Source organism: Psittacula echo (genome assembly GCF_963264785.1).
Source record: "Psittacula echo genome assembly, chromosome: Z".
NCBI lineage: Eukaryota > Metazoa > Chordata > Aves > Psittaciformes > Psittacidae > Psittacula > Psittacula echo.
Genome location: NC_137742.1, coordinates 83,115,861 through 83,134,294, shown reverse-complemented (window position 1 = coordinate 83,134,294; position 18,434 = coordinate 83,115,861). Strand labels below are relative to the sequence as shown.

Genomic DNA, 18,434 nt, shown 5'->3' with positions numbered 1-18,434 from the left:
GTCTTAGATTTCACTGGTTAAAAAATTTTATTTTTTACTTTGCAGAAAAGAATTTGGGTCTATGTCATAACTGCTTACATTAGTTAGTAATCCTGTTGATTTCAGTTAGAATCAACTAAAATCAGAGTAAACTTTTTCAGTTAATGCTGCATACTAGTAAGATTATATAGCAGTGATGTCTTCTGCTTGTGTTTGGGCTTTTTTGTGTGGGGTTGTGGGGTTTTTTTGGGGTTTTTTTTGGTTGGTTGGTTGGTTTTTATGGGTTTGGGTTTTTTTTTTAGTTCTAGGAGATCACCTATTATATACACATCTTAAATTACAAAATTCTTCAGAAATGTCAGATTTTGCCTTTTTTGCCCCATTTTTCTTCCCTCAGCACTAGAAGGAAAAGAAAGACTTGAATGTCTAACCTGCTGTGTATATTAATGCTGAGATGAACTTATTTCTTAATATGTATTTCTTGGATTTTGCAGCATTTAATACGTAGCAGTGGGAAACTAATCCTTCTTGACAAGCTACTGATTCGTCTGCGAGAACGTGGCAATAGAGTTCTGATTTTCTCACAGATGGTGAGGATGCTGGACATCCTAGCAGAATATCTGAAGTATCGTCAGTTTCCCTTTCAAGTAAGAATCTTGGTGGTAGTAGCCAAGAAGCTTTATCTTGAATATTAGAAAAAACTTTTCTTTATCTGCAGGTGACAACTTGTTCAGAGTATATGAGCTCTGTGACATTCAGAAGCCACATAGACATGATGATGGGCAACCTGCTTTTGCTACCCGGTTAAGTTAGGGAGTTAGACAATATCACCTCCAGAGGTCCTTTCCAGCCTCATCTGTTTTGTGAATATGATCTTTAAGAACTTTGCTTAAGAAAAGACACAAGAAAACATGTTCCCTTTTGATAGAATCTGGCAATCTGGCACTTGCTAAATCACAGTATCACAGTATGCTAGAGATTGGAGGGGACCTCAAAAGACCATCCAGTCCAGTCCCCCTGCCGGAGCAGGAACACCTAGATGAGGTTACGCAGGAATGTGTCCAGGCGGGTTTTGAATGTCTCCAGAGAAGGAGACTCCACAACCCCCCTGGGCAGCCTGTTCCAGTGTTCTGTCACCCTCACTGAGAAGAAGTTTCTTCTCAAGTTTAAGTGGAACCTCTTGTGTTCCAGTTTGTGCCCATTACCCCTTGTCCTATCGTTGTTTGCCACTGAGAAGAGCCTGGCTCCATCCTCGTGACACTCCCCCTTTATATATTTATATACACTAATAAGGTCACCCCTCAGTCTCCTCTTCTCCAGACTATAGAGACCCAGCTCCCTCAGCCTTTCCTCATAAGGGAGATGCTCCACTCCCTTAATCATCTTAGTTGCCCTGCGTTGGACTCCCTCCAGCAGGTCCCTGTCCTTCTTGAACTGGGGGGCCCAGCACTGGACACAATACTCCAGATGCGGTCTCACCAGGGCAGAGTAGAGGGGAAGGAGGACCTCTCTCGACCTACTGACCACCCCCCTTCTAATACACCCCAGGATGCCATTGGCCTTCTTGGCCGCGAGGGCACAGTGTTGGCTCATGGTCATCCTGCCGTCCACTAGGACCCCCAGGTCCCTCTCCCCTACACTGCTCTCTTAACAGGTCGTTCCCTAACCTATATTGGAACCTGGGGTTGTTCCTGCCCAGATGCAGGACTCTACACTTTCCCTTGTTATATTTCATCAAGTTATTCCCTGCCCAACTCTCCAGCCTGTCCAGGTCTCGCTGGATGGCAGCACAGCCTTCTGGCGTGTCAGCCACTCCTCCCAGCTTAGTGTCATCAGCAAACTTGCTGATAGTACGCTCGATTCCCTCATCTAAATCATTGATGAATATATTAAATAATACTGGTCCCAGTACTGACCCTTGAGGCACTCTACTAGATACAGGCCTCCAACTAGACTCCGCCCCATAGACTACAACTCTCTGGCTTCTCTCCTTCAGCCAGTTCGCAGTCATCCAGACTACCTGATCATCCAGACCACACTTCCTCAGTTTAGCTGTGAGGATGCTGTGGGAGACTGTGTCAAATGCTTTGCTGAAGTCAAGGTAGACCACATCCACCGCTCTGCCATCATCCATCCACTGTGTTATTTCCTCATAAAAGGCTATGAGGTTGGTCAAGCATGACTTCCCCTTGGTAAAGCCATGTTGACTGCCCCTCATAACCCTGATATACCTTGAATATATATATAATAACCTTGATATATATATATATACACAATATATATATATATAAAATAACCTTGATATGCCTTACGATGGCACCAAGGATAAGGTGTTCCATCACTTTCCCAGGGATGGAGGTGAGGCTGACCGGTCTATAGTTACCCGGGTCCTCCTTCTTGCCCTTTCTGAAGACTGGAGTGACATTTGCTTTCCTCTAGTCCTCAGGCACTTCTCCCATTTCCCAAGACTTGGTAAAGATGATGGAGAGTGGTCTAGCAATGACTTCTGCCAGTTCCCTCAGCACCTGCGGGTGCATCCCATCTGGACCCATGGATTTATGGATGTCCAGATTGCTCAACTGGTCTCTAACCCATTCCTCATCGACTAAAGCAAACTGCTCCGTTGACCTGACTTCATCTGAGGTCTCAGGGGTACAGGGCTCTTCAGGACTGCCTCCAGCAGAGTAGACAGAGACAAAGAAGGCATTCAGTAACTCCGCCATCTCTGTATCTTCTGTCACCAGGGCACCCATCCCGTTCACCAGTGGGCCTACCTTGCCTCTGGTGTTAGTTTTATCGGCCATGTATTTGAAAATTATAATTTGATATTAAATAGATGAATTAAAAAATACAAGAATTGATGCATCACAGGTTTTCTTTTTTTCTTCACATAACAGGTTTGGCATTTGAGAATTTGGGGTGCTCTGATTTTGAATATAGTTTAAGAATTAGTTTTTAACTGTACCATTCAATCTCTTTAGAGACTTGATGGATCAATAAAAGGGGAATTGAGGAAACAAGCACTGGATCATTTTAATGCAGAAGGTTCAGAGGTATGATATTTTTGCCTAAGTAATCCGTTTTATTTTTTCCTGAGAAATGTAGAAAAGCATTGCACAAAAATGGAGGCTGAGGAAAGTGAGGAATATATCGATATTGTTGAAAATTCATTGTTATTGCCAAGACTATAAGGTTTACATCTGCTAATTTTTTACCCTGAGGTTAAGTAAAAAACAAATTAACTACATCATTCAATAAATATAATTTTCATAAGTTTTTTTTCTAAAGCTCTTTGTTAAAGTAATTTTAATTACTGTATAAATGCTGCAGAAATTCAACCTCTGCTTTGAACTTAAATCAGTAGTGTTTGCAAGAGCTTTGAACTTAAAGACGTTAGCATCAAAAACATCCATTGGCAGTGGGCAGAACTGTATTTGTTTATATATATTCTTGCATGAACAGCCGTCTGTAACTTTTTCAAATGTGGGTTCTGTTTTCCTCATTTGTTGCTACCTGCTTAACTTGCCCTAGAAGAAATTCTAAAGAACGGATTTCTAGATATTCCTTGTGAGCAGCCTGTGAATGTATAGGTGTCTGTCACAGATTCTTTCGTTTCTGAGTTCGCATTCCTGATATGCAAGCCATTCCATACCTTTGATCAACTTAAATTCTTTGTCCTACAGTGGCAGATTTGAGGAAGTGAAGATTGGTTTTTTTTATTATTTTTTTTTTTTTTTATTAAATCAGTAACTAAACCATAGCATTTGTCAGTTCCTGCTCCAGCTTCTTTCTGCTATGATGAAGGGAGAAGGACTTGACACCATAAACTGAACTTCAGACATTTGTTAAATACAGAGGTTAATTCTGTTTCAGTTTTCTAGCATGGACATCAGTGCCTTTTTCTGAAATCTTTGCAGTTACACTGTACGTTTTTGAGATTCAGAGGAATTTGAACATTGTGTATTTTGAAAATGGAGGCAAATTATGCATTTATGCAGCAACAGAATTGTGTTATCAGTTTTATATTTTATTTCTTTCCTAAAAATGCAGAGCATTCTGTATGTTTTTCAGTCATTCCTGAGCTAAAGGCTACATTGAAATTTCTAAAACAGTTCTCAGGACTCATTCCTGAGTGTAATGGCTTGTTTTTCCTGTAACTGAACTGAAAATTGGAATTTATTTTTTTTTTTACCTATTATCTTGAATTTCTTGTGTTGTTTTATTGCATGTCTCAAGATCCTTCTGCAGTCCTTCAAAGTTGTCTCTGAATGAATAATTTTGTATCATTTACTGGCTTTTTCACCTCCTTGCTTGTCCCATTTTCATACTGTTCATGAATACTTTGAACAGCATTGAACCTGGCAGATGACTCTGTCTCTTAAACAAGTTTTGCGTCAAGCATCTTAGCTGTTCTGACATGGCTGCTTAGTCTTTCATGCTTTAGGGCAGGGGGTGTGTGAACAGAACTTTGTAAAACAAAAAGCTTTAACCGTAGGGCTTTTGTACTTTTAGGCCAGTCTTTTGGTTGGTTGGAATATTTTGGTGAGTGATCATCATCATCTAAGATGCTGTTTCCTTTAAACTGTTAGGAACCCAGAAATTGATACCAATGTTTGTTTATACATAAAGGAGCTTTAACTATAGAGCAGTTATGGAATTGGTAGTATATGATATTATCCTGTGCCACAAACCGCATGAAGAAGTGTCATACTGGTTCCTTTAAGAATATTGCAACTATTATATATAAAACTATTTCTTATTTTATGATTTCAGGATTTCTGCTTTTTACTGTCTACCAGAGCTGGAGGATTAGGTATCAACTTGGCATCTGCTGACACTGTAGTTATATTTGATTCTGACTGGAATCCACAGAATGATCTGCAAGCACAGGCTAGAGCGCATAGGATTGGACAAAAGAAACAGGTATGCACATTCAGCTTTTAAGATCTGAACCTGAAGGAGAGTTCTGAACAGTTAGCTGTTTGCTCTTGGTCAGCACCATTCAGTCTTCATGTATTTTTGAGAATAACTAATACTTGCTGTATATGTAATGTTAGTAATGCTGATTTAATTTATTTTTTTTTTTTTAATCTCCCATGTATGGAGAGATAATATGGGTGGGAGAGGGAGAAGAGTTGTGTTATCTGTCTCACATTTATTGGCATCATGTCATTCTAGAAAATAGCTGCTACACCAGGCACATCTCCCTTGCTTAAATATTTCTTAGTTCTCTTCAGGGTTCTTTCTTGCAGAAGACGTACAGTAATAATTTGAAATGGGACAGTTTTGCTTTTGGCAATGCTTGTGCCAAATCACTGAAGCTTAAAAAAGGCAGGCCTAAGAATTAATTTCTCTGTTGCCTTTGTTTGGTTGGTTCTTTGATTTTTAGTTGTGTAAAGTCTGTGGTAACATGATTAACCTAGTAATTCATACTTAAAATCAGTCAACAAATTCAGAAGCTTTGTAGTGAAGACTGGGCGTTCTTCTTGTTATTGCTTACTATTTTTATAATATACATAGGTTAATATTTATCGGCTAGTCACAAAAGGATCAGTAGAAGAAGATATTCTTGAAAGAGCCAAGAAAAAGATGGTGTTAGATCATCTAGTAATTCAGAGAATGGACACTACAGGGAAAACTGTACTACATACAGGCTCTACTCCTTCAAGGTATATTTGTATTTATTGCCATACCAATTACGATTAAGTATATTTGACAAGTAAATAAAAACGTAGGTGGCTTCACTTGTTTAATTAAAGGCAAAATAAGGTTTAAAAAGTAAAGATGTGAAGTATATTGGCTTTGTAGACTTTAATATACATACATATATTAAAATATATATAGTTTTTATTTAACAGTAAAAAGAAAGTTTAATTGACTCATGATTATAAAGAACCTTTTCAAGTTACGAAGATAAAATGTTTTTCCTCAAACATACTTATTTTAGCTCAACACCTTTTAATAAAGAGGAGTTATCCGCAATTTTGAAATTTGGTGCTGAGGAACTTTTTAAAGAACCTGAAGGGGAAGAGCAGGAGCCCCAGGTAAAGTAGTGGTTTTGGACTAGATAGATAATATAATAACTTAAAATATGTATGAATTACTTCGTTGTAAAGAGAAACTTCTTTTTTAGGAAATGGATATAGATGAAATTTTGAAGAGGGCCGAAACTCGGGAAAATGAGCCAGGTCCATTAACTGTGGGAGATGAATTGCTTTCACAGTTCAAGGTATTGGTCTGTTCTTTCCCTCCTGCATATTACACTTTCCTTTATAAACAGTACTGTCCTTCTTCTTTGTGCCTGTCTGTCTTTTCATTCTTAAGAAATAGATGCCTCAGTAAGTCAAATCTGCATCTCTTTCTGATAAAATGTTTTTTCACCTATACAAAGTACCAATCATCAGTATACAAATTTCAAAATACATTTTGTATTTTGCTAATAAAATAAGAGATATTTATTAATGTGTGATCAGAATTCCAGGTAGTTTTGTGCTTTATTTACTGAGTTTGTTGTTAAGCACATTGGTATCATGGAACTCAAAATACCAAGTTTGCATTTTTTGTTTGATGACTTCTCAAAATGGCGTGCAGCCCTGAAGTAAGCTTGAATACAAGGTATTTTAAGTGTTATCAGTTAAACATACTGAGTGCAAAAAAAAAAGAAAAAGCAGAACTGGAGGTATGTGTTTATATCAGCAGATTATTAAATAGCTCTCCTACTGATTAATCATTTGCGATATATTTTGGTTTCTACAATGTATTAATGTTTGATTTGTTTTACATTATTGTAGTTTCACATTAACTCGGGCATTCAAATGTTGTTAGCCCTATTTTGAAGAAAGTTAAACAGCAGTCGTACAGCTATCGGCAAGGTGTTTCATCACGCATTGGTAATAGCAACTTTTAAAAGAAGAATAAGATTCTCATCTTATCTTAGCCCATGTTGCATGGAGTCTCATGTCTGTTTCATAAATGATTAAAAATACATTCACTAGAGACAGTGTTTTATGAAGTATTTTGTATGTATGAATTTTATACATATTATAAAACAATAGCATACATCAAATATGTAAGTACATAAAATATGCCATCTAGAACTTTGTTTTCCTCAAATATTTGTTGATTAAACTTTTTCAAATAAAGTCATGTATCAGTTTGTTGAAAATACATATAATCTGATATACAAGGTGGCCAACTTTTCCAATATGGACGAAGATGATATTGAGTTGGAACCAGAAAGGAATTCAAGAAATTGGGAAGAAATCATTCCGGAAGTCCAGCGGCGAAGAATAGAAGAGGAAGAAAGACAAAAAGAACTTGAAGAAATCTACATGCTCCCAAGGATGAGAAACTGCGCAAAACAGGTGTCTCTTGGTTCTGACTGACCTGTACTTTTATGTTGCTGTTGGTTTAGTTAGTTTTTTGGGGGTTGTTGGGTTTTGGTTTGGGGTTTTTTTCCTCCTTTTCTGGACACATATTTTTGACAGGCTGTATAAAACTTTACTTATTAATAATGTAGCTTTGAACTACTTACTCTGACATTCCAGATCAGCTTTAATGGAAGCGAAGGAAGGCGGAGTAGGAGTAGAAGATACTCTGGATCTGATAGTGACTCCATCTCAGAAAGGAAACGGCCAAAAAAGCGTGGAAGACCACGAACTATTCCTCGAGAAAATATTAAAGGATTTAGTGATGCAGAGATCAGGCGGTAAGATATGGGGGGACATGAATATTTAAAGGGACAAGACATAATGATGCTTGAAAGTACAAAGAAATTCAGGAAGAATAGACTGCTTTCTGAAATTTTTTATTCTAAGCGTTTAGAATTCACCTTGTATATTATGTGGTCCTGACATAGTTAACTGTCACAGCAAGAGCTTGAACCCATTTTAACAAGGGATAAAATTAGGTTTGAAAAATATTCTTGATTGGTTTATATTTCTTAATTCCTGCAACCCATGAAGACAGTGGTTTCAAAAACCAGTTGTTACAATGGGTAAGCTAACAATGGGTAAGCTTTTCCTTTAAGACACAAGCAAAGTAATATGCTTCCCATTATTTTATCTACTGCAGTGCTGGAGGAATATGTAGATCTTTTTGGTGACAACTACAAAAATTTGAGAGGGTTTTGTTTCCTTTTTGGATTTCTTGACACTAGGTGAATTAATGTGTTCCCATGTTTTTTTAAACTAAAAAAAATATAAAATCCTAATTTTAAATCAAGTAAGTGCCTTCAATATTTGGTGCTAAAATATGTTTTGGGATTGAAGGAGGGAATTTTTTTGTTCTGCCTTTTTGGGGTTGTGAAGTGTTGGTTTGCTTCTGAAATTTAGGTATGCATATTTCTCTGAAGTGCTGTAAAGCTTTCAAAGTATTTTTGGTTAGAAAAATAACTTTATAAGGATTCTCTTTGCCTTTCCATTTCATCTGATAACACTGAATTGGTACTTCTTCCAAAGGCTAATCTGGTGTTTGCATTAGCATTTGAGTCCTTGATCGTTAAAGAAATTTTCTTTCTTTTTTAAATTATTTTTATTTATGTTATTTCAGTTCTATCCCAGGTATCTCCAGTTTCTTTCCATCACTTACACATTGCTACAGAGAGTGTGTTTGGTTTTTGATGTCATATCTTCCAAAATCTTCAAATTACCTGTTGTAAATTGCTCCTTTTACTGTATAAGGCATAGCATAATGTCCATTTACTGTAAATCCACATTAAATTTTTATGGTTAGATACATCCAGCTGCTGAATCTTGTGTCTTCTGAAATTAATAAAGCAATTTCTGAAATAAATTTACTGTTGGATTATTTACATCAGTTCTTAAGCCATTAAAATTCTGATTTTTTGTGGGTTATCTGGGTATACTAAGCTGCCCCACTTTATGGGATTTTTTCCGTTGTCCACGTAGCATTATACTAGGATTAATAATCGTATTAATACAATTCTGTAACTAATGTAGTTAGCTAAGCATATGTTTAAAGAGCAATATTATTTTCTGTTACTAGGTTTATCAAGAGTTACAAGAAATTTGGTGGCCCCCTCGAAAGGTAAACTTGTTTAATTATTATGTGTGTAGCAACTTGGAATCTTGTTCTCATAAAAATTCAAGCACTATACCAAGAAATCTTCTGCTGAAGAGAAAATAAAGTGTCTAGTCTTTTGTCTTGGATATGGCGTAAGTTTAGGTTAATATCTTCCCCTTCTCCATCTATGTTATGTGTACAAAGAGCCACACCATAAACTTTTCAATTTGCAGGACTGTTTATTATCTTTATACTTTACCTTCTGTCTTGGTTAATCTTCAGTGGTGATAGTCATTCAACTGTCCTGTTTGATAGCCTGTTGAAAGCCTGTTAGTTTATCTGTTGTGATTGTCAAAGTTAGTTTTGCATTTTCTGTACTGTCAGTTCTTATTTTTAAGATTGCTTTTTTCCATATTTCAAGAAGAACTTCCTTTCCTTACTTTCCTTAAAATATTTATGGTCTGTATGAGCTTACTGTATATAACGATTCCTTTTTCGTTTTTAAAATAAATGCATAGTAACTTATCAGAACACTGTCTGGTTAGGGTCCTTTACAGTTTTTGTTGTATTGTCTCCTGATACCTGAATCACCTTTTTTCTTTTTTTCCCCTCCTTAGATCAAAATTGTACACAGCATACCAAGTGTGGGTGACTGATAACTTACATGATCATTTTTCTAGTTTCAGAGTCTGAAAGAATCATTCACAGTTCCTGAAATTTCAGAGATACTTAAGTGTGTATTTGTTTTGTTACAGGTTAGATGCTGTAGCTAGAGATGCTGAGCTAGTTGATAAATCAGAGATAGATCTTAGACGTTTGGGAGAGCTTGTACATAATGGATGCATTAAAGCTTTAAAGGACAATTCATCTGGACAAGAAAGAGCAGGTACAATGTGTTAAGGCGGCTTAGGAGGCAATAAAAAGTGTCAAGTCTGAATTATCCTTGCTTTCTGATCATAACTGAAAACAGTTTTGTTGGGGGAAAATGTAAAGAAAAATATTCGCATGCTGAGTGATTTTTTAAAAGGGGACTTTTTTAATTTCTTTTATTGTGTGTGAATTGTCATTGGAGACACAAGTATGTCTTTACTGTGAAATGGAAAAGTAATTTGTTATTTGGAAGACCTTTTGATTCTGAAGCTTAATTGAAGCATTTGGCTAAGAAAAGGTCATTTGGTATAAGTGAAAGTTTGCTGGTGTAGCATCAGTCTTACTTGCTTTCTTTACTACATTCTGTATGGTATTTGTAAAGGTAAATATTTTAATAGCTTTGTCATTTATTTTAAGGAGGTAGACTTGGGAAAGTTAAAGGCCCGACATTCCGAATCTCAGGAGTGCAGGTGAATGCAAAGTTAGTCATATCTCATGAAGAAGAGTTGGCACCATTGCACAAATCCATTCCTTCAGATCCAGAAGAAAGAAAAAGGTATTGGTTTTGCGGGGGGGGGGGGTTAGGTTTTTGGGGGGGTTTGTTTGTTTGCTTTTGTTTTGTGGGGTTTGTTTTGTTTGTGGGGGTTTTTTTAGGAAGTAGTAATATTGAATGTTTTTCAAGTTTATTAGCTTTGTTTCGGATAACTAACTGAAAGCACACTGTGACAGCCTTGTCCTCTCTTCCCTGGAAGGACTGGCAGCATTTACATGTTCCATGTCTTTCCTTCATTCTCTGTTCCCTTGCCGTGGAAGCCAGTAACAGCTTTGGCTTCCCAATTGTATTCACCGGGGGCTCTATTCAGTTACCAATAAGAATTAGAATTAAAATTCAGGCTTGCTGAGCACCTGCTGTATATGTCATCTCTGCTTGAGGGGAAAGCAGTAGTTGTTACTACTCTCTGAACATTTTCCCTTCCCTCCTTGTGTATCACAATCCCTGAACTATCCACTTAGTTAGCAGTTACATTGGATGATTCTTGCTTTTGTTCATGGTTAGCCAACTCTGTGACAGAGCTCATGGTCACAGACAGATGTCTGTTCTTCACATTTTAGTCTTGGTCAGCTTTAAAGCACATTTCAGTGCTGATTTCAATATTTTATAGAAATGTTAAGAAAATATAATAATAAATATTTTTGTTAAGTTCCTAAATATACCAGCATCTTAGCAAAGAAAGTAAACCTAGTTAGATCACTTTTAATATGTTCTTTTCCCCCTTGCTAAAGGTCAGAAGTAATAATCCCTTGTCTTTCTAATTTATCTCTGTTAGATATGTCATCCCATGCCACACCAAGGCTGCTCATTTTGATATTGATTGGGGTAAGGAAGATGATTCCAATCTGTTGATAGGCATCTATGAGTATGGTTATGGCAGCTGGGAAATGATAAAAATGGATCCTGATCTCAGTTTGACGCAGAAGGTATGTCATCCACATTTCCTCAAGGATTTTTTTTGTTTAGGTAATAATGCCACTAAGAACAAATACTGAAAGAACTTATTTTATGGTAACTGAAATGGCAGAGACTTTATACATCAGTTGTACTTCTTATTATTCTTCTTGTGGTATGTTGTTAAATGTTAAGGTATTGTGTGTTCAGGTTAAGTATGCTTTCTTGCAATCAGTTGTGTTGACATACATCCATGTAGCTGGACCGCTGTCATAAGATTTTTTTCAGTCTTTTCCTTCTCTGTTTTCTAGAAAACTGTTCTAGTTTTGTCCATTTTATGTTCTTGACCTTTTGGAACGGAGGTTTTTCTAGAGATCTGATTTAATTTCTCCATCCCTTCTTAATCCCCAGGTTCCTCACTTGAAGCTGTCTTTCACTCACAACATAAGAATAGCTGAACTAAAATCAGTGCAATAGGTCCTTAGAACTAATGAGCAACAGGTATTGAGGGAAAGATTGAGGTGAGGTAAACTTTGTGACAGTGCCAACAAGCTATGGGTTTGGGATTTGAGGAGCCAAGGTTATGTCCAATTTCATTTAATAATGATTCCTGCTCCTGCCTTCCATTAACTTGTTTTTTGAAACCACCTATTTATGTTTTTGGCATCTGCAATACCATGTAGTGAATTTTGTGTTTAGAAGATGAATGAGGCAGAGCAAGAGTTCTGTTGATGATAGGTACAGGAGTTAAATTTCTTAACTAACTTTCTTAGATAGATTTTTTAATAAAATTCTTAGTTAAACTATCAGAGTGGAAACGAATCTGAGGCTGTTTTCCTGAGTTTGTTTTAAACTGGGAGGTAATTTCCAAGACAGCATTGGTTGTGTGATTGGAAAGAAATCTTTAAAAATTTCTCCATTGCTTCAAAAATGCTGGCAAATTTGCCAGACATAGTTGAAGAGGATTGTTTCCCACGTTTTATGCAGCTTTTTCTGTTCTATGTGCCCCAGGGTAGCATCTTCCAAACCTGAAAATATGTACTCAAAGCTGTAATACTACCTTTATTCTCCTCAGATTTTGCCTGATGATCCAGATAAGAAACCCCAGGCGAAGCAGTTACAGACCCGAGCAGACTACCTCATTAAGTTACTTAATAAAGACCTTGCAAGAAAGGAAGCACAGAGGCTTGCTGGTGCAGTAAGTAAAATTTGGCATTCATTAGTGAGATAATATGCTTATGGGCATGTCAACTGGCCCTTTTTTAGTTCTGTATTTTGTGTAGTATTACTCTGCATTGCAAATCATATGTAATATATAGTGTCATGTGATGACACTAACTCAAGAATTTAATTGCAGTTTCATACTGTCGTGGTTTAAGCCCAGCCTGTCACTCAGAAACCATGCAGCTGTTCGCTCACTTCCTGTCCTTCCTCCCCCTGCTCTTGGAAGGATGGGGAGGAGAATCAAAAGAATGTAACTCCCATGGGTTGAGATAAGAACAGTCCAGTAACTAAGGTATAATACAAAACCACTACTGCTACCACCAATAATAATAATGATAAGGGAAATAGCAAGAGAAGAGAATACAACTGCTCACCACCTGCCAACTGATACCCAGCCCAACTGAGTAGTGATCTTGCTTCTGGGTAACTGCCCCCAGTTTATATAGTGGACATGACGTGCTGTGGTACGGAATACCTCTTTGGTTAGTTTGGGTCGGGTGTCCTGTCTCTGCTTCCTCCCAGCTTCCCCTCCTCCCTGGCAGAGCATGAGACTCAGAAAGTCCTTGATCAGACTAAACATTCCTAAGCAGCAACTAAAAACATTGGTGTTATCAGTGCTGTTCCCAGGCTGAAAGTCAAAAACACAGCACTGCACCAGCTACTAAGAAGGAGAAAAATGACTGCTACTGCTGAACCCAGGACACATACTGAATTTTTCTCTTACTATTTCTATGTATTCTCTACTGTTGCACTATGCTCTTTCTCCATTCCTGAGAAAAGTGGTGGTCATGAGTGGCAAGAAATCAAATCAAATGAACCCTTTATATGATATAAAAACAAATTATTTTTTTTTCTTGCAACTACGGTTCAAAGATGCTTGTCAGTTACATATTAAAGAGACCAATTTGCATTCAGGGCAATTCAAAGAGAAGGAAAACAAGAACTAAGAAGAATAAGGTGATGAAGGCTGCAAAAATGAGAGAAGAAATAAAAAGTGAGTCATCACCACAACCCTCAGAAAAATCTGATGAAGATGATGATGAGGATAACAAGGTAAATATCTTTTCATACGGTAAAGATAGCTATTTAGTTCTTCTTGCAAGGATTGATTTCTATGCTATGTTTTATTTGGCTTAATAAAATTGAAACACCTGAAACTTGTCATTTTCCTGTGGCCAGTATATCTAATGTTGCATCAGTGCAAGCACATGGAAGACTGTGTCTATTTTAATTTAACGATAAGCCAGTTACTTAGGAATTGCAAGTAATTTTCCAAATAATATTTTTAAAAAATGTTGTAGTCTAACAAACCTAATGCAACACATAATTATAAAATCATGTGTTAGATGTGTTAACTGATAGTGATTCTTTAGGTAAAGTTTTTCATTCAGGCTCAGGGAAAAAAATCATCAAGCTCAATTAGAATGAGCACCATGAATAGATGACACTTCAACACTTGCATGTTAAAGCTTCTATGTATGTCATGGCTTTCATTATCCAGAAAGACTATCTAGCCAACTATTTAACCTTTTAAGGTTCTGTAACTTCTGATGTTTCTTTAGGCCTCTACTTTAGTTGCATCTTTTACTTCTAACACTTATTACACAGCAGTAACCACTAGAGATAAACATTTAAGTAAAGTTTGGGGTCATGTCACAGATAATTTTATGACTTTGATAGTAGTTTAAATAAATCAATGCAAATCTATATGTATCATTAAAATACTTCATACTTGGTTTAAAATAAACTGAAGTGTCTCACATAACCATTTTAAACTATTACAAGTCATTGTAATTGTCAACTCACCGTAAACATAGTGAATACATAGAAGACATGGTGAATACATAGTTAAAACTGAGTCAGCCTTAGAAGAGCCATGATACATCTATTAGAAAAAAAAAAGAGAAGTAATTTTTAACTAAAGCATTCCTGTATGTATTTAAACTGTACTATGGAGATTAAAATGTAAAGCTGGGGGGAAAAATTAAATAAATTGAACATAGAATGGCTTATGCTTATAAATACAGTAATTTGTCTAGAATATAAAACTAAGAATTGTAAATGTTGTCTCATTCTCAGTAAATTAACATGAGCAACTGAATTGTAAATGCTCAGACTACTTAAAAAATGAGTGTTTCACTTCATCTCCACTCAAAAGAGTAGACATTGCTAGTCAGTTGATTGACTTGTTGCGTTTTGGAAAGTGCCCAGAATGCTGTCCCCCTTTGTATATTTTATAACACACATTCATCACTAATATTTTCAGACACAGACTAACAGTTGCACCTCTGAAAACTGCAGTATATGCAAGAATGGGCTTCAACCATCTAAACCATTGGCTTTAGCTACTTAGCTGCCATACTGTGTGCAAAATTTAAAACTTAACTGTTTAACTGCTAGAATGTTCAGGAAACTCTTGAAGTTGTTGGATTTTTGCGGCGAAGTTTCCATGAAGCCTAAATACTGAAGTCCTGGTTGGGTTGATTACTTGATACTTAATCTAAGTAACTTGTTCAGATTCATGTATTGGGAATTCTTTAATCTGTTTTTCTGCAATGGATTCTGTATATGTCTTTCCAGCATGTACTCAAATAAATTCAAAAATCATAATGATTCTTGCTCCTGTACATAATACTTTTGTTGCTATAGTATTTTTCTGTGTCTGAAAGGATTTGAGTTTCCATGTCAGACCTTACAGGTGGATATTATAAAGACCAGTTGAGTAATTCTTTGTTCACCTTCAGATAATTAAATCGACCCCTATCAGACTACTCTGTAACTAAGACTTTTTTTTTAAGCCTAGTAAAAAGAACACCTCTGGAAGAAAGAAAGCTGTGAGTGTGTTACTTCTGTGAATGCTTAATAATGGTAAAAAGTTGCTGGACCAAAGTTAACTAGAACGGACATCTTTTAACATCTGCATCACTTGAGTGTCCTGACCAATCAGCTCAGTTTTGTGAGACATGCTTCCTTATAGTTTTTAGCTGTTCAGAGCCTAGCTACCTTTTAGAGTGACAGAATTCTAAGTTAAATGGACATTAGTTTCTCACCTCCACTACCACTGCCAAATCAGTACTTGCTTTGTCACATCAAGGAAGTGAATGAGTAGTTCTCATCTTTGAAACTGCATTCAGTTCTATTTGATAGGTGTTAAATCTATGTCCATAAAGAAAAAAAATGCACAGGTAAAAAATGTTTTGGTCTGATAGTTACAAAACTTTGTACAGGTAGGAACTCAGTTGATGTGACATATATGCTTGCATATTGCAGGATGAGATTGTTTCAGTGAAACATCCACATAAAAAAGTTAAAGCAGAAAAAGAAAATGAAGAAAAGCCTGAGCCAGATATTGGTATAAAGAAGGAAGCTGAAGAAAAAAGAGAGACAAAAGAAAAGGAAAATAAGAGGGACTTGAAAAGGGAGAAAAAAGAGAAAGAGGATAAAAAGGAATTAAAAGAAAAAGATATTAAAGAAAAGAAAGAAAACAAAGTAAAAGAATCCACACAGAAAGAAAAAGAAGTAAAGGAAGAGAAGGTAACTAGGTTTACTTATCTTATGTAGCACTAGAAAAGGCCACTAGGTTTATATGAGTGAATCTGAGATGAAAACGTATTTTGGATGTTATCAGTTGTCATTTCATTGAAGTCTTTTACGTAATTTGAAGTTTTATTTTTACTACGTGAAACCATGATGACAGGCATTTGAAATGGGCAATTACGTCTTCAATAACAACATTTTATTTGGACTGAGAGTACAAATGTGTGCAAGAAGTTGTTTTATTCCATTTCCATTCTCCTTTTCCATCCCACAAAGAAAGTAAAATGTACTGTCATTGAATGTCAACGTAGTTTTTATTCTACTGTTGAAAAGAATGCAGTAGTTATGGGGATTGTCATATATTATAGGATAATTCCAGAGCCAAAATAAAATTTACATATGATATTTTTGTATCTTGTTCTTAGGTAAATGAAGTAAAAACTGAAAATAAAGAAAAAACTAAAAAAACTCCATTGTTGGATACTCCAGTTCATATTACAGCAACTAGTGAACCAGTTCCTATATCAGAAGAATCTGAGGAACTAGATCAGAAAACGTTTAGTGTGGTAAGTCCCTATTTGATAAGTGAGTGTTTGTAAGTCTATATGAGGACAATTTCTGGCATTCTTGGTTCTGTTATTGGTCACAGTAACACAGGTGTTCTTTTGCTACTATAGTGTCATATGAGTGAATGTTACTGATACTGGACAAAAGTAATTTTTGTCTTCATTCCATCAGTTTGCTGTATTTATTCAGTATTTATCCACTGATCTGTCTGCTGAATAGATTTAGAGTATAGACTTTAAAGGTATATCCTCAAGAATAACTTCTTGAGTTATTCTTTGAAGAGTAGACATCAGTGACCTGATCAGTAGACTGATCAGTGATCAGTTCAACTGCTGGAGTCTCTGGCTTTCCTTTATCTTGTACACCTTTATTCTTTGTAAGCTAACAAAAAATTAAGTTTCAGCATTTCATAGTATCACAGTATGCTAGAGATTGGAGGGGACCTCAAAAGACCATCCAGTCCAGTCCCCCTGCCGGAGCAGGAACACCTAGATGAGGTTACACAGGAATGTGTCCAGGCGGGTTTTGAATGTCTCCAGAGAAGGAGACTCCACAACCCCCCCTGGGCAGCCTGTTCCAGTGTTCCATCACCCTCACTGAGAAGAAGTTTCTTCTCAAGTTTAAGTGGAACCTCTTGTGTTCCAGTTTGTGCCCATTACCCCTTGTCCTATCGTTGTTTGCCACTGAGAAGAGCCTGGCTCCATCCTCGTGACACTCCCCCTTTATATATTTATATACACTAATAAGGTCACCCCTCAGTCTCCTCTTCTCCAAACTATAGAGACCCAGCTCCCTCAGCCTTTCCTCATAAGGGAGATGCTCCACTCCCTTAATCATCTTAGTTGCCCTGCGTTGGACTCCCTCCAGCAGGTCCCTGTCCTTCTTGAACTGGGGGGCCCAGAACTGGACACAATATTCCAGATGCGGTCTCACCAGGGCAGAGTAGAGGGGAAGGAGGACCTCTCTCGACCTACTGACCACCCCCCTTCTAATACACCCCAGGATGCCATTGGCCTTCTTGGCCGCGAGGGCACAGTGTTGGCTCATGGTCATCCTGCCGTCCACTAGGACCCCCAGGTCCCTCTCCCCTACACTGCTCTCTTAACAGGTCGTTCCCCAACCTATACTGGAACCTGGGGTTGTTCCTGCCCAGATGCAGGACTCTACACTTTCCCTTGTTATATTTCATCAAGTTATTCCCTGCCCAACTCTCCAGCCTGTCCAGGTCTCGCTGGATGGCAGCACAGCCTTCTGGCGTGTCAGCCACTCCTCCCAGCTTAGTGTCATCAGCAAACTTGCTGATAGTACGCTCGATTCCCTCATCTAAATCATTGATGAATATATTAAATAATACTGGTCCCAGTACTGACCCTTGAGGCACTCCACTAGATACAGGCCTCCAACTAGACTCCGCCCCATAGACTACAACTCTCTGGCTTCTCTCCTTCAGCCAGTTCGCAGTCATCCAGACTACCTGATCATCCAGACCACACTTCCTCAGTTTAGCTGTGAGGATGCTGTGGGAGACTGTGTCAAATGCTTTGCTGAAGTCAAGGTAGACCACATCCACCACTCTGCCATCATCCATCCACAATGTTATTTCCTCATAAAAGGCTATGAGGTTGGTCAAGCATGACTTCCCCTTGGTAAAGCCATGTTGACTGCCCCTCATAACCCTCTTATCCTTGATATGCCTTACAATGGCACCAAGGATAAGGTGTTCCATCACTTTCCCAGGGATGGAGGTGAGGCTGACCGGTCTATAGTTACCCGGGTCCTCCTTCTT

The 18,434-nt window shown here is 37.4% G+C and overlaps 1 protein-coding gene across 8 annotated transcripts in view; it reads left to right on the top strand.

Annotated features, from left to right (window-relative positions):
* Positions 1 to 18,434, top strand: part of CHD1 (chromodomain helicase DNA binding protein 1) — a 66,423-nt gene that overhangs the window by 40,499 nt on the left and 7,490 nt on the right. For 7 of the 8 annotated variants that reach the window (XM_080638474.1, XM_080638475.1, XM_080638473.1 and 4 more), the window contains 16 exons: positions 474 to 626; positions 2,961 to 3,032; positions 4,753 to 4,902; positions 5,500 to 5,648; positions 5,927 to 6,023; positions 6,113 to 6,208; positions 7,167 to 7,343; positions 7,527 to 7,687; positions 8,986 to 9,027; positions 9,759 to 9,889; positions 10,291 to 10,429; positions 11,202 to 11,352; positions 12,396 to 12,518; positions 13,460 to 13,597; positions 15,815 to 16,078; positions 16,507 to 16,647. In XM_080638474.1, coding sequence (XP_080494600.1) covers positions 474 to 626; positions 2,961 to 3,032; positions 4,753 to 4,902; positions 5,500 to 5,648; positions 5,927 to 6,023; positions 6,113 to 6,208; positions 7,167 to 7,343; positions 7,527 to 7,687; positions 8,986 to 9,027; positions 9,759 to 9,889; positions 10,291 to 10,429; positions 11,202 to 11,352; positions 12,396 to 12,518; positions 13,460 to 13,597; positions 15,815 to 16,078; positions 16,507 to 16,647 — 2,184 coding nt within the window. The remainder of the gene's footprint in view (positions 1 to 473; positions 627 to 2,960; positions 3,033 to 4,752; positions 4,903 to 5,499; positions 5,649 to 5,926; positions 6,024 to 6,112; positions 6,209 to 7,166; positions 7,344 to 7,526; positions 7,688 to 8,985; positions 9,028 to 9,758; positions 9,890 to 10,290; positions 10,430 to 11,201; positions 11,353 to 12,395; positions 12,519 to 13,459; positions 13,598 to 15,814; positions 16,079 to 16,506; positions 16,648 to 18,434) is intronic. The other variant, XM_080638478.1, reaches the window with a different exon arrangement.